This window comes from Blastomyces dermatitidis (assembly GCF_000003525.1).
Source record: "Blastomyces dermatitidis ER-3 genomic scaffold supercont1.10, whole genome shotgun sequence".
NCBI lineage: Eukaryota > Fungi > Ascomycota > Eurotiomycetes > Onygenales > Ajellomycetaceae > Blastomyces > Blastomyces dermatitidis.
The window spans coordinates 729,782-746,258 of NW_025544783.1; the positions used below are offsets into that span (position 1 = coordinate 729,782).

A 16,477-nucleotide genomic window follows, 5' to 3' on the forward strand; every position below is an offset into this window, starting at 1 on the left:
GTGTTATAAAGAGATTGACTGAAGAGTCTCTCAATCTCTTATAAGAGAAGAGAAAAAAGAGATAAAAGAAGCCTGTATAACTACTCTCTATAACACTGAGAGTTAACACTCTGAGAATCTCTGTGAGAATTCTTGAAGAGAGTATCTATAATCTGAAGAGTTTGCAGACTTTGAGAAGTACTGTTCTGACTATTCTGTAGAATCACTCACAGTGTAAGCAAATCTCTCTAGAGTAGTATAAATATCTCAGATCTGTCTGCAGAATCTCATCTTCTTTTTTCTTTTTCTGTAACAGCTCTTATAAACTGTGAGTATTCTCATTCATCTGTGAAGTGTTTTCACTCAGATGATAGAGAGAGAGTGTTCCTGACAATGTCTGTATATTGATTCAAGAACTTCTCAAGAATAAAATTTTTTTCAATTTCAATATCTTTATAAACAATGTCTGATCACTGCTGAGCTTCTTGTGAGTGTTTCTGCAACTTCTCTAGTCACTTTTTGCCAGCTGATGAAGCAGGGGCGCTGCCACTCATGACCATGCCTTCATCTCTCTCAGCCTTGTCACTGCACCCGATCTTCGGGCCAGCGGTCAACCTCATGTCTTTCTCAGGTCAGTCCCTGACTTCAAGCAGTGCAGTCTCTCTCTTTGCTGTAAATCTTCTCATAAGTAATTTCTTACAGACTCTAGCTGACAGTTCTTACACTTCATCTGAAACTATAATCACTGTTCTTTTATTATCTCATGAAAGAACTGTAGAAAAGATCTATTAAAATCACTCAATGTCTCTGATAGAATCTGATAAGATATAGTAATTGACTTCACTGTTAATCTATCTAAGAGTAAGAGTTGTAGAAACATTCTGATCATCATAAATTAACTCAGTAAAGATATAATCTTGAAATCTTATAATAAGATGAATACTGAACAAGTCACTGAAACTTTTCTATAAAGCTCATTCTATCAGATGCATGAATTGCTGAGATCTATAGTATCAGATTAGAACTGTCAATTCATAAGTACTCTCTGAATAAAAATCTGTCAAGTTCTCAAGATTATATACTGTCTATCAACTGTCTATCACTCTGAGACTGATAATACATCAGAACAGATAATTCAGATTATGAAGAATTATCTCTATAAGTTCTGTAATTACTTATAAGATAATTAGTATAATCTTCTTCTACACACAAAGATCACTATTAACAGTTGAGATGTCATTTTAATAGATATAAGCTCATTCTTTCTTACACATAGATATCATATGAAAGTGTTAAATCTTCTAGAGATCGCACAGTTCACACTGAACTCTTACAGTTCAATTCAGATTACTGATAATATAGTAATAAAGCTTCAAGATATCTGTGATTAAGCAGAAGTCTTTATGACAACTGTGAAACAAGATTAAGAGAATCAAATCAATGTTTACTAAGATCTTACTGAATAATATAAGATAGAAGATCTGATATGATTGAATCTTAAGAATATACAAATCACATATTCATCTTGTATGCTAAATTATCATCATATCAAGTATAAAGTGATAGAAGTTCTAGATAGTCACAACTATCATCTTAATATATTATCAGAGATTTATGATGTATTTCATACAAGCTTGCTCTGCTATACTATCACTGATTCATTCCCTTCTTAACTGACTTCTGACTGACAGTCACCAGACATTATAGAAGAAGATAATGAGTTTGAGTGAGAGATTAAGAATATTCTCAATGAGAGATTCTGTGACTGCAGTCAGTAATATCTTATGAAATGAGTCAGCTACAATCAACTGATCTGAACTTCAAGTTCTGTATTATCTGAAACAGCGGCTCTTGACTGATGAGAACTGCTTCTGAAAGAAGGGGTTAATGTGACAAGCTGTGTCTGATCAATTATATAGACTATTCTGTTACACTTCACAGATTTCAATCACTTCATTCTCAAATATGTACACTTCAATTCTCAGCCATTCTCAATCACTGATTCTCAGCTGCTATAAACACATACACTCTGATTCTCAGTCATTCTCAATCACCAATTCTCAGCTGCTACAAACACATGTATATTCTTTCACCCCGAAGCTTCACTGTGTACATCATCACATACACATATAAATATTCATCTCAATCACTGATTCTCGCACTTTCTCTTTCTTTTCTTCTCTAACATTTTTATCTTTGTTATATAAGACCTATCAATATAATACTAATCTATTCAGCGTAGACCTCTTACAGTATTATAGATACTGTTTTAATATACTTATCAGACATTCTGTCTGATTATCTATCTATTGATGAAAAGCTGTACTTAGATCTTGTAAGATCTCTAGTATAGTTATCAGATCAGATCAGAACTCTTCTATGAAGATTAATTCTCTGTCTAAGATAATATTTACAGGTAATTCATGCAATCAGATTACATTATGAATAAAGATATGAGTTAAATTCTTTAACTTCAAGTTTTTGTGAATAAGTATAAAGTATGTTATCTTAATGAAGTGATTCACTATTATCAGCATACTGTTAAAACAGATATTATATATACTCTTACTTTCAGAGAGACTTATAAGAGTATTTATTTCTAGCTGTTTTCAAGATTTCTGTGAGATGAGTAGAAAAGTAAGTTCTTTATATAGTCTGAACTGCACTATCTGCAAACTCTGATAAATAGTATAAGAATTCACTATCTTCTTCACAAGTTCTTGCATCTTCAATTAGAAGTATTTTCTTATAAGTAACTTGTAAGTTCTAGTATCTGTAAAATGACCTGTTAGAGAAGAGTTATAATATCTTTTAATGAGTTCTATATGTAGAAACTCATTTACTGATATATAAATCTGACTCTCTCTTTATAAGAGATTATTTAAGTCTCTTTAATTCTTTATTTCTGTAGAATTGATCTCTGTTATAAGTAGTTTCTGAATATACTGAGTATATTTATTCTTCAGTTGTAGTTCAGATAATCTGAATAGAAGATCTTATAAAGACTTATACTCTGTTACTTTTTACATCAGATCTTTTACAGTGCTTCTCAAAGTCTGCAAACTCTTCAGATTATAGATACTCTCTTCAAGAATTCTTACAGAGATTCTCAGAGTATTGACTCTCAGTGTTATAAAAAGTAGTTATACAGACTTCTTTTCTCTCTCTTTCTTCTTCTCTTATAAGAGATTGAGAGACTCTTCAGTCAATCTCTTTATAACACTCAGTCTGAGTATTCTGTGAAGCTTTTCTGTCTTCTCTAATCTCTCTGTATCTGTTGCTCTGATTTTCTTAACATAGTCTGATCTATAAGAGAATTTATCTGCTGAGTTCTTAGTTCTCTTAATATGTTCTATCTTGAATTAGAACTCACTCAGTCTCTGAGCTTAGTAAATCTGCTGTTATGAGAGTTTCTTGATTAAAGTAAACTGTTATAAGCTGTTATAATCAGTTCTAACAGTAATCACTGTTATAAGACTCTCAAAGTAATAATATCAGTAATGAAAGAATTTCACTATTATAAGAAGCTTCTAATTATAAATATTATAGTTGATCTTCATAAGTTGCATCTTCTGTAAGAAAAAGATCACTGAAACCTAGTTTTCATTTAACTATAGTTATAAGACTATTTCTGAAATTGTAAAGAAGAAGATATCTGTCTTCAATCTGATTAAAAGTAAGAGATTAAAGTGAAACAGTATCACTGTGTCTGTGAATATCTGTTTCAATCTTGTAAAGACTCTGTAAGCTTCTGAAATAAGAAAATTCTCACAGCTTTTTCTTCTTAACAATCTTTTCATTCTCTATTTATAGAATAACTTCTACTTATTTTTATTCTTCAGCATGTCTGTAAGAGTTAAGAAGATTCTTATGAATATAAAGATAAATTATTTATAGAAATTCATAAAGCTCAGAAAGATCTGAATCTTATAAATACTAGTTAACTCTGATTATAATAGAATAGTCTCAATCTGTGAAGATTTCATCTGAATATCATCTATGATAATTATATATTCTAGAAAATTAATCTGACAGACACTGAAGTTGTACTTTGTAAGCTTAATATACAGTTCTGTCTTATCTAAGATCTTCAACACACTTTGTATATACTCAGTATATTCTTTCTTCTTCATGAAGTACATTATCACATCATTCAGATATATTATCATGAAGATATTCAGATATATATAAAGTGTTTTATTAATAAAAGACTGAAATACTGCAGAGACATTGATCAGACTAAAAGACATTACTAGATATTTAAATAATTTCAGTGTAGTTTTAAAGACAGTCTTTCATTCATCTTCAGACTGTATTCACAGCTATGTATATATATTAATTATATTTAGTTGTGTGAATATAATAGCTTCTGTGAGATAGTTGATTATATTCTCAATCAGAGATAGAAAATAGTGACTCTTTATTATCTTAAAGTTCAGATTATAATAGTTTATATATAATCTGAGATCTTTATTCTTCTTTTTTATAAATATCACAGAGGCTTCTGCAGAGATCTGTGAAGATCAGATAAAGTTATTCTTTAGATTCTTCTTTACATAGATTTATAAGATCTCTGTCTCATAATGAGAGAGCTTATAGATTGATTCTCAGAAGAATTTCTACTCTTCTATCAAATCTATTATCAGATTCTTCTTATAATAAGAAGAAAGCTCAGCTGTCTTTACTGAGCTGAATATCTCTGTAAGATCTTGACATTTCTCTGATATCTGAAGCTCAGTTTTCATGACTGTGAAGTTCTCAGACATTTGTAAAGTTATTATATAGATAAGTTTGTCTTCTCTAATTAACTCTGCAGTATTAACTGATTCTATCTCTGTAAGTAAGTCTGTTAACACTGATTGAAAGTATAAACCTGACTTATAGACAGCTATGTGTGAATGAAGTCTTTAAAGTTATATAAGTCTCAGATACATATTATCTGTGATATCTGTGATAATTACAGTTTCTGTAAATCTTCTTCAGATTTTGAAGAGATCTTGTAATTCAAAGATAACTCTTATAAGTCTCTCAGTTCTCAGATCTGAGTTCTCACATTCTGCTTATTATAAGAGCAGATTCTCAATTTTCATTATTCAGCTTATTCACTTTATGAGCTTTAGAAATACTACAGTGATCTGAGATTCTGAGTTTATTAATACTTCTTATACTTGCAGAGTAGTAGTACTGTGATATAATCTCTCTCTGTAAGTAAGTATTTTCATTAAGAGAGTAACAGATTCAGATATCAGCTTAAAGACTCTTAAGAAGACTGTTACTGACTCTGTCTGTAACTTCTTAAATTTCTATTTTAATTTATCTGAATAGTTTGTGTGAAGATATTTTAATTTAGAATAGATAAAGAAGAGTCTCTTTTTCTTAGTCTTTTTATTATATACTCTGTTTACAGAAGCTTATAAAGCTCTCTCTTTCTACTCAGCAGTCAGATATGAATCTCTCTATATTTTATTATCTTTTTCTAACAAATCTGTTCTCTGTTATTCTGACTCTTATAAGACTGATTAATAATCTGCTCTCTGCAGATCTGTGACTCTCACAGTAATCTATAAGTGATAAATAAGAGTTATCAGTTTCTTCAAAGTTAAGAACTTAAAGTCTTACTTAATAAGCTTATTCTGTATATTTTTATTCAGTCTCTTTATAAATATTATTATTGAGATCTTGTTTCAGAGCCCTGTTTTCACAGATCTTAATTTATATCATAATTTCATAAAGTATTATAAGTAGTCTTTATTAAATTTCTTATCTCTTTTTCTAATATTAATAATTACAGTTCAGATATTCTCTGTCTGACTTACAGAGTCTCTTAACTTATTCTCTAGATAGGTCTTGAGAACAGATCAGTGAAATCTCTTATAATTATTCTCTAGATAATTCAGTCAGTTCTTGACTTCAGTATAGTAGAGATCTGTTATTATATAGATAATAGCTTCTTCATCTTTCATATTACATAGTTAGGCTTATAAGTCAATTTCAAATACAAACTTGTAAAAGCTTTTATAGATTGTGATTTAATAAGTAGTTTTAAGTAATTGTAACTTAAGAAAGTTTCTTTTCAGTTTATAGATGTTTCTGAAGATCATGTCTAGAAACTCAGTTTAAGAATGTTTATAGATAGTAAGCATTTCTTATAGAAAAATAGCTTAATTCTGTAGAAGATACTCAAGAATGTTCTGCACTGAGATTGATTTATTTATGAGTTTGAAGAGTTTCTCTGTCACAGATGCAGAGAATAATATTCTGTAAGTAATTGATAAGTTCTCTCAGACTTCTTTTATAAGAGTTATTCATAATTCAGATAACTGCTTCTGAGTGTCTGCAGTCAGGTTTGCAGAGGTTAAAGTATATAAGTTTCTAATTCTTTCAGTTATAATAAGTGATTGCTAACTGACTGAGCTTGAAATGTAAGAATAAGTACTTACAGATGATTATTTAAGTGTTTACAGCTTGATATAATATATACTGTTAACTACTAGAAGTATTCACAGTAGAAAGATAAAATGTAGAGATTAAATGTATAATAGCATTTAAGCTGAGTTATGAATAGTATTCATAAACTTCAGTCTATATAGTTGTGTGTAGCCAAGGGCCGCTAACTCTATTGATTATATGAGAGATAGATATAGAGGTAAAGAATCTGTGAGAAGCGGCATTTCTTACACATATAAATAAAATCTTTTGAAAAGTATATTTTATTCTGATATACAAGTTATTTCTCTATCATATCAATTATTTATTGATGAATTTAATTTATATTGAAACATGTACTGAAGCTTGATAAGTTTTTATTTAATTTCTACACTAAGTGCTATTAAGTACTTAAAATGAAATAATATTTTTATTCTAATTTTTAATTCTTATAATATTAATTTTTCTAACACAGTTACTGTATTATCACATGATATATCTACACTGAATTATGAGAAGATTATAATGAATATTAATTAAAAAAAGATAAGAGTGATTATATTTTATATTACATTTCTTAAATATATACTGCAGTAAAATAGTAATACAGAAATTAAAGAATTAATAGTAAGAAGATTATACTGAAGCTGTTTTATTAATAATAAGAATTAACTAAATCTGAACTATAATCTATATAATAATAACTGATTTCACTATTATATATAACATCTTCAGGCTAAACTGAATAATCTGCTGAATCTCATACATAGAGATTAAATATATCAAGAGTAAGAAATAATATCACAGATCATATTTCTTTTTCAGATATATTTAAGTTTGAATTTAATCTCTTTTTTCTCATCTGATTTATATTATAGTGAGTTCACTGATTATTATTATTATTATTCTTCAATTATAGATGTATGCAGTCAGAGACTATGACATTTACCTGAGAACTTTTAGTTCTCAGAGTTTTTCCTATATCTGTAAAGTTAACTATTATACATTCATCAATTTCAGATATGCAAAATCAGAAAATTTCAGCTCAGAATACAAAAACTGTTTACAAATTGCAGTGTTTTTGTGGAAGGTGTAAAGCTTGTATGATTGAAAGGTTGCTAGCTTTGTGGGAAGTTATATGATGGAAGGATTAGTAAGCCAGATCACGTGACCTGACACTCCCACTCACCAGAGTAACTATACACGATGCTATATACAAAATTCGCCTTCAAATCAAGTACAGGTACAAAAAATGACTGGAAAATGTGTAGCAATGAAAAACCAGTCATGATATATATAATTTTTTATCCCTCTATTCCTCTATCTTCTTTATATTCTCTTTTCAACATGTATATTTCAAACAGTTGACCTCTTTAACACAGGCCTTGTAATAATACTTCCATTTCATGGAAGCTTTGGCATGTGTGAGGTTTTTCGGGATCAGAAGTGCAGTGATCTCGGGATTGGTGAGTAGGTCTTCAAGACTGTTCCTCACTGAAGATTCCCTCACTGTTGATTCCCTCACTATAGTGATATCCCTTGTAGATGTCGGAGGGTCATCAGATTCAACTGTGGGTTTCAGGGAGTTCAGTGTATTCTGCACTAAAAGGGTAGGTATTCTCGCAGAGATATCATAGTCAATCCACCAATTATTAGTGAGTATGAGAAATAATGGACACTCAGGTCGAATTTCCTCATCAATGAATAGATTATCAATTGATGGATCAGGAATCACTGCAGTCTCTTGACAGGCCGCAGTGGGTAGGCCTGGTGTCTTCGAAGGAATCGCTGCAGCCGCTTTACAGGCTGCATTGGGTAGGATCTTCGGGTTGTGTGGAGTAGTCGGTATTGATGAATTGGCAAGATGAAGGTCCTTCTGGAAGATGACATCCTTTGATATGTATAAACACCCGTTGGAGGGATCCTTGTAACAGGCTGGTACATTGATAACCTCTGTGAGGTTTGTCATCTGATAGGTCTCTGATTCATCTGTAATGAATAGTTGGGTTCTACTCTCACTATTCTTTTCCTTCTTTTCTTTGAATTTCTTTATCCTTGCAGTGTTGTAGATTCTTCAATTATCTGGAGCACTGTCTGGATTGATCAATCAACAGGTGTCAAAGTGAGATCTCTCACATTCAGGACAGGTAGATGGATTTCTCAATCCCTGATGGTTTCGGGAGCCCTCTTGTGAACTGCCACAACCATGTCCAGTACAGCCTCCACGGGCCGGATTCAATGTATTGTTGCTGGTAGTTGTTGTGGCCATTGTAGCTGTTGTAGCTGTGTTGACTGCAGAATCTATATTCTGCAGATTCTTTTTATCTTTTGGAGGATCAAGCCGCGAATGAATCTCCTTCATGAGAAGATCAACATTCAATACCACAGCTGTGGATTTGGAATCCTGTATCTTCTCTATCTTCTTCTGAACATAATTCCTCCAATTGTTGGGTAGAACTGAGTAGAAGGTATCAAATATTCACACATCTGGGGGGGAAGCATTCAGCATCTTCAATTTCGTGATGACAGACCGGAACTTATCAAAGAATGTATGTAGATTGATGACCTGTGTGCTACTAAGAGACATGAATTCCAGAACTGCCTCACAGTGTAACTGTGTTTTGAGGACAGAGTATTTCTGTTCAATCACATTCCATAGAGTATAAGCAATCTGATTTTCATCATACTTGGAGAAATGTGATCTGACACCTGCATCCAAGGAGTTCGAGATGAATGTGTAGAGCCACCGGTTTCTGGTGTCCCAGAATGGTGCTCATTCATCATCTCTTTATAGAGGGTTCTGAGTCTGTTGTTTCTCTATTATATATCAGCACTGTGCATCAATCAGTTTCAATTTCATGAAGATGCTTCATGTGATGTAATTGAATGTATCAGTCAGACTGTTTAATCTCACAGTATTCTTGACATCTTCCTTGAATTGAGAGATTGCCTTGTCAACACAGCTATCTGATTCATAAAGATTGAATTCCAACCTTTCACTGAGATTAGAATTCCATGTGACTGTTGATGTGATGATAGAATGATTGTTGACATTCTGAGATCAATCTGTAGAGAATCTCTGTTAACAGAGTTTTTTCAGTTATAGTTCAAGTTCTAAGACTCTTTGCTTTCTCTTGTTCATCTCAAGCATTATCTTGAGATGTTTCATCTGTTGATCTGATATTATCTCACTTGAACTGTTGAATTCATGAGAATCAGCTTTATCAAGCTGTTAAGTAGATCAGGAGGCTGGCCTGACTGTGTCAGAAGCTGTATTCAAACCAGCTTCAAATCAAGAGAGTGTTGCAGAGTGTTCTTCAATGAAGCTTTCAAAGACTTCAGAAGAATGTTCACTGACAGAGTATGAGTGTAAAGAATCATCATCATCAACTGCAACTGATTCAGTGAAAAGAACATGAGATTGCAAATGTGTGTGTGAGTGTGATCATATTGAATTCATCATCTTGATATTCATTTATTAAATCCTTGTCAATATCATTCTCTTTTTTTTTTTTTTCTTACTTTTTTGCAAATGTGATGTGTTTTCTACAAGCCTCTTTTTTAAGTGAGCAGTAGTATTATTGATCATCAAGATCTCAAATGCATCAATACTGATAGAATAAGACAATTTTAACTTCTGAAGGGCGTATCAAATGAAGCAGTAGTTCAAATAGATTATATTGACAAGGAATCCCGAATTGGCAGCGATTTTTGCGCAAAACAGGTCTCATAACCTGTGGAAGGTGTAAAGCTTGTATGATTGAAAGGTTGCTAGCTTTGTGAGAAGTTATATGGTGGAAGGATTAGTAAGCCAGATCACGTGACCTGACAGTTTTAACATCATCTCATACTTTGAAACCATTTGACAATATCATGACAAAGGAAAAGAGAACACAGTCTTAAAGATAGACACATTAAATAGATAGACAGAAAGAAATTGAAAGAAAAAGATAAAATAAAGAAAGACTGTAACAAAACAAATTATTAAAAGATAGTATATAGCTGTTTTAACAGACTATATCTGGTTGATTTACTCCTCTTCATATTCAGATAATTCTGAATTTAGCCATTTTAAGTTCACTGATATATCAGAGATTTTACACTTATTACTGATTAATACTATCTTATCACTATATAATTAGCTAGAATACTTCTGAATATTATAGATATTCTCTTTTTCTCACAGTTAAAATTATCTACAGTTATCAATTACTTATCTTAAGAAGTATCATCTTTAAGAACATGTTTAAGCTTTAATTATTATATCTCTTATCTTATAGTATAAGCTTAGAGAGAAATAACTCAGTTTGATAATTAAGCAGATTATTTCTATAGTATTTTCAGTATTAAATCAATCATCTATTAATCTTATTATTTAAATATATACAATTATTGTAAGAAGTAATAGTCTATTAATATCTCAATCACTGAGAGAAAATAATTCTGAAGTAACTTATTAAATTATACTGAGAGTCTGTTAATAACTATAATTTCTTATTAAAATAGTAGTCAGAGTAACAGTGATATTTAAGTTATCTCAAGCTGATTTAGTTATTAGTCATCAGTCATTCTCTGTTCTAACTATAAGTACTGTTATTATATATATCAGTAATTATATAAAAAAAGCAAAGCTTATATAATATATAAAGAAATAACTGAATATATATATTAATTTACACTATATTAAGTAGATTAAAGAATATACAGTATTTAACAACTGTAATATTCTAATGAGAGAGAATAAGTATTGAGACTATAAGAATCTAGTACAGTAAATAAATTATTAAGATATGAAAAAAACACTACTCTTACAGAAGAGCTTTTATTAAACTTTATAATTAATATTAAGAGATTTCTTTGACAGCTCTGATATATATCTGATACAGAAGATTCAAGATTTATATACAGTTTACTCAGCACTGTTTAATAATCTGTTAAGAATAAATAAAGAAGCTGAAGATAAGAATAATAATTTACTAAACTACTCTATTAAGTTAAAGTTAATAAAAGATTATATTACTCTGAAGATTTTTAATTATCTATTATTAAATAAAATATTAGAAAAAGTTAGTATATAATTTATAAATCTCTTTAAGCTTGAATTACTTCATTTATTTCTTAATAAGCTATAAGAATTCTATAATATCAATTGAAATAAGCTCTCAGTTTTAAAATCAGATTATTATTTAATATTTTTCTATAATAAGTTAACATTCTCAGTTCAGTATATCTATTCAATTAATTAATTAATTAATCAGTTATTAACTTATTAATATATAAATCAGAGATTGCATTCACTGAATCTCTCTTATAAAAGAGAATATTATTCAATATCAGAGAGCAGAGCTTGACTGAATTATAATTATATTTATTTATAAAATGAAAGAAGTTAAGTGAATTTTCTTTACACTTATTTCTCTATATCATATTATACATGATTATCTACTGAATCTACTGATTTTACAAGAGAATTCTGATAATTACACTATTATTAAACTGTCAGTAGTTTAAAAAACAGTATTATATAATATTTTAATACAGAATAGTAATAAAAATAATAATTATTTAATATATAAGTTTCAAGTAATAAGATATTTGTATTATAATTAAGATATCTTATTTCTTTAAATAGATAGTTAATGAATAGTAGTTGAGTAAGAGATAACTAGCTTAATAGTATATTAATTTCACTGATAGAACAGTATATAGTATCTTATAATATCTTAATAGTATTCTGATAATAATATCTACTAATTACACAGTTACTGAGTAGTGTTATAATAATGTTAGAAAGTTCTACACTGTCTCAATATTATCTTAACATTTAATATTTAGCAATATGTCACTGAATATAATGATGAAACATGTGTTACAATCAGTGACACGTGACACAGGTGAAATGATGAATTCACAGTGTAATTAGACTGACCGTGTGACCGTGTCTGAGACCAGGACTAGATTTTTTGATAGTCTTATTATCAATTCAACTGATCTCATTACACAGTTTTAACATTAGATAGTAGTCTCATACTGTCTTAGTGAGACTTACTGTCTACTCTTGTTACATTTTTCAAATGAGATCATGATTTTCACTTCTCAATTTAAATTATTTTTATTGCTTTAAATGACTTTAAATCTCATTTGAGTATTATCAAAAAGTGTTACTTTTTAAAAAATTAAAAATAGTCTAAAAAAAACCTTAAAATATCTAAAAATAGTAACTTTATATCAAGAATGAGACTAAATGAGATCAAATGAAATCACTTTCTCATTTTTTTCAAGTCATGGTTTCATTTTAAGATCTGATATATAGTCACTTTATCTGTTTTTTTGATAGCCAGTCCCAGCGGGATTCACGCCAAGAAATGTATGAGACCAGATCAAATGAGATCAAATGTGAAATTCATGGTCCCGGCGGCCAGTCTAGGTGTAATCACCGTAAATTAACCCTACATTCTTCCCGTATTATCTCAGCGGGCTCAGACCTCTGGCTCGGTTTGAACAGGTTGCAGCATTATTATTAACTAGTTAATCCGGCATGACACTAACCTACTTTTGATACAAGTCATGTGCTCAGAGCAATCCTCACCAGAGAGTCTAAGAAGAAATAATTTCATCTTCAATGAAGATTTCTGAGATTTACAAGGATTTTTCAGATTCTTTAACTTTGACTTTCTATTACTATATATTCACATATCTTTGAGATTTGAAAATCACCTTAGCTTATAGCTAAAGAGAAGAAGAATAGAAATATTTCTTTAATATTTCAAAAAAATCTATATTTAAGATAGATGTATACTCTTGAAAATGATCATATTTTTTGATCTCAGAATTTCTAAGAGCTTTTTTTTATATGAGGAATTGAATCAAAATTTCTGTGTTCAAAAACACACTGATTAACTTTGAGATGATACTTCTATTCTAAGAACTTGAGATATGAATATAAAAATCAGATATATTACAAGAACATTGTTATTCTAAGGTTTCAAGATGATACAGAAATAATGAATCTATGAAGTTGAGTTGAAATTCTCTTTCATACTCAGAGTACTGAGCAAATTCTTCTCATATTACTAATAATCAGAAATCATTTCTTCTCAGATGCTTTGCAAGATATCATCACTCACATGACCTGATTTTACTATTTGAGTTAGCTTATTGCTTATTTGAGATTAGCTCATGACATAATCATCAATTCAGTGTTAAAACAGCAATAAATAGATATCTGAAGAAGCATCTGAGCTTGCTGAGATAATTCCCGTATGAATGCTTCTAAGGTACCACGTGACATATAACAAAGATCTGTAATATTTTACGCAGTCTAGCAGAAGATGCGCTTGAACCGAGACATTATGATGTTTGTCGTTCAATGTGTCTCAACCAGGTAGTTGAGAGCTTGACGTTTCTTTACAGGATACTGCTTCGGTTGCGGAGTTGGCTCGATTACTCGGTGAGTGAATGATGTTTGAAGTTTCAAGGTCAGGCACTGGACGAATGTTTAACCGTAGCATACAGACAGAAACCGACTTCTAAACTGGAAAAATTCCCAGAACTCAAGCTTGAATCTCTGACTATATAGGCAGTGGTCTGCTCTTCAACCAAAGACATCAAAAATAAGTACAATTGAGAACTTGGAAAATTCATAATCCGCTAGCAGCCAGTGTTATCTTGTTTGTTTTATACGCTGTAAGTAGTCTCACCTACGTTTACAAATTCCGGCAATCCCGCGGCTTAGCTTCTCATTCCGAAGGTGGTGATGTGGCAAAGTTTCCCATCAGAAAATGATAAATTTCCCAAATTTCCCACTTTTCCATTTCACTCTCAAATTTCCCCATTACCTCATTTCAAATATCAGTATGGCATTACTGCAAGACTCACTTATCAAATTGTTGAAAGAAGAAAGGTAAAAGTACTACAATGACACTCACAAATCAATCACTCATCAGCTCAATTGATTCAGCACTAGTTACTAACTTCTCAAAGACAACTTTCAGATCTTGCAACAGAACAAATTCTCAACACGTCAGAGGAAAACTCTGTCAGACTACTACTAATGCTACTTCTTTATGCTGAGCTTCTGCTGTCATTAGATCTTTCTTTAATTTTATGCATATTTTTTAGTCATCTCTTCATTTCACTCTCTTTTACAATCTTATTTGCTTTCAAGATGTATTATTGAATTGACTTTCAAGAATAAGCTGAAGAACTCTCTTTAGTCTATATAAAGTTACATAATATGAAAAAATCATCTCTGCTGTAATAACCTGCTATTTGAGTTATAACTGTCTTCATTAACAGAGATTATAAGTGCCACAGTATACATACTCATTAAATCATATATGTTGATTCAAATCACCTGCTGACTTGTGTGCAAAACACTAAAAAGTGAAAATGTAAAATTGTAAAACTGCAAAATCACTTTTTCACAGAAGTGTAGAAATGCAAGTCATATTAACATGTTAAGAAACAGCTAAGCTTTAACAGTTAAAAAGATAGTCTTTAAACTCAGGTTTCTATAAATGATGATTCTTCTTAGTTACTGTGCTAGGTAGAAGTAGAAATAAAAAATAGTGAAGAAAGTAATGATTCTAAAATTTATTATTGATTTTTTGAAGTTAGTGTTTCTGAGTGTGAGTGTGAATTCGCAGTGTCAGAGTAATTAAAAGCAGTGCAATTATCTTTCACTGTCAGCTGTTATAGCTCTTAAAGATTAATTCTGAGTCTTAGTAAATAAATTAATTAACTAGCAAGATCACTGAAAAAACTCATCACTGAAGTCACAGCTTGGCATTCTTATGATTATAATGAATAAAGTAAACTGATTAATCACAGCTATCTCAGTTATATCTTAATGTTCTTCTGATTCAGATCATCAAAGACAGATCAGATAAAGAGATAATGAAATACACTTAATCTGAAGAGAGAGAGGTTATGAAAGCTCTTGTAGTACAAGATAAGCTCACAAAATTGACTGATATCTATATAATAAGTAATTAAAACCATGAAAACGCGTTGAACAATGTGTCAAAGAACGCGTCACACACTGCTTCAGACTCTGAGAAGGCAAATCCGAGACCTTATTATTATTATTATTATTCTTCTTTCATTATACTCATATACAAGCGGAGCTTATGATGAGTCCTTGAGTGATGTTAAATACAGGTTAAGTGTTGATTATACAGAAGGAAATACAGATGTTGAGATCATATCAAGATAACAAGAACATAGAAAATACAAAGAAGTGACAATTAGATACATGCGATAATAACTTCCCAGCCCAGGAACATAGAGCGATTTATTGAAGCAATTTATTGAAGCGATTTGTACACCTCTGTATTTATTAGAAACCTGAGGTGCTTGAGTTCCGGATTTAATGTATCCCCTGCGGGTTTCGAACTCACACGCCTTGGTTTCCCACACCAAGGCGCTACTGGGTGGCCGCATTAACCATTCGGCCACCGGGGCGCAAATCCGAGACCTCACTGAACTATGAGACCCTCAACAAGGCTTGAAGACATTGACTTAGAACTGCTAAATGCTCTGAAGAAAAAGGCTACAGTTTCTCAGGCTGCAGCAATGTTGAAAAGCAGACTCAAGTTCAGGTTGACATTTTCAACAAAGCTAGACAATATCCACGCGATGATAACAGCATTGACTCAAAAAGCTGATAACTTGAAAACAACAAGCGGACCCCAGGACTTCACTGAAGAGAATGAGTTAAACAGACTCAATGAACTTACAAGGCTCATGGTAGAGCTAAGGAATATGATAACCTGACAAAGCCAGGTGATTGATACTCTAAAGATGGACTGTGAAGAGCTGAAAGCAGGTTAACAAATACTACAGGCACAAAATTCGGATCTTAAAGAAGAGATAACTACCTTAAAAACTCAAATCAATCAACTGTCATGAGTATTGATCACTATCATGAGTGTGAGTGAACACTCTCTTAATCTCACATCATTCTCACTCTTCAAGTCAAAGAACAGAGATCAGAAGAACGTATTACTATGCATTCAGATTAGTACAGTGATCACATCTACATCTAGTGACAAGATGAAAGACTCTCTCA

General features: G+C 31.0%; 2 protein-coding genes across 2 annotated transcripts; one reads left to right on the forward strand and one right to left on the reverse strand.

Annotated features, from left to right (window-relative positions):
- Positions 1 to 7,747: 7,747 nt before the first annotated feature.
- BDCG_07934 (uncharacterized protein) lies at positions 7,748 to 9,189 on the reverse strand (the record flags this gene model as incomplete). The annotated part of the gene is made up of 3 exons (XM_045423716.1): positions 7,748 to 8,394; positions 8,542 to 8,862; positions 9,093 to 9,189. The coding sequence occupies 3 exons, from the start codon at positions 9,187 to 9,189 to the stop codon at positions 7,748 to 7,750; spliced, it is 1,065 nt and encodes a 354-aa protein (XP_045272582.1).
- Positions 9,190 to 15,894: 6,705 nt separating this feature from the next.
- Positions 15,895 to 16,317, forward strand: BDCG_07935 (uncharacterized protein; the record flags this gene model as incomplete). Its single annotated transcript, XM_045423717.1, has 2 exons — positions 15,895 to 16,155; positions 16,252 to 16,317. The coding sequence occupies 2 exons, from the start codon at positions 15,895 to 15,897 to the stop codon at positions 16,315 to 16,317; spliced, it is 327 nt and encodes a 108-aa protein (XP_045272583.1).
- Positions 16,318 to 16,477: the final 160 nt, after the last annotated feature.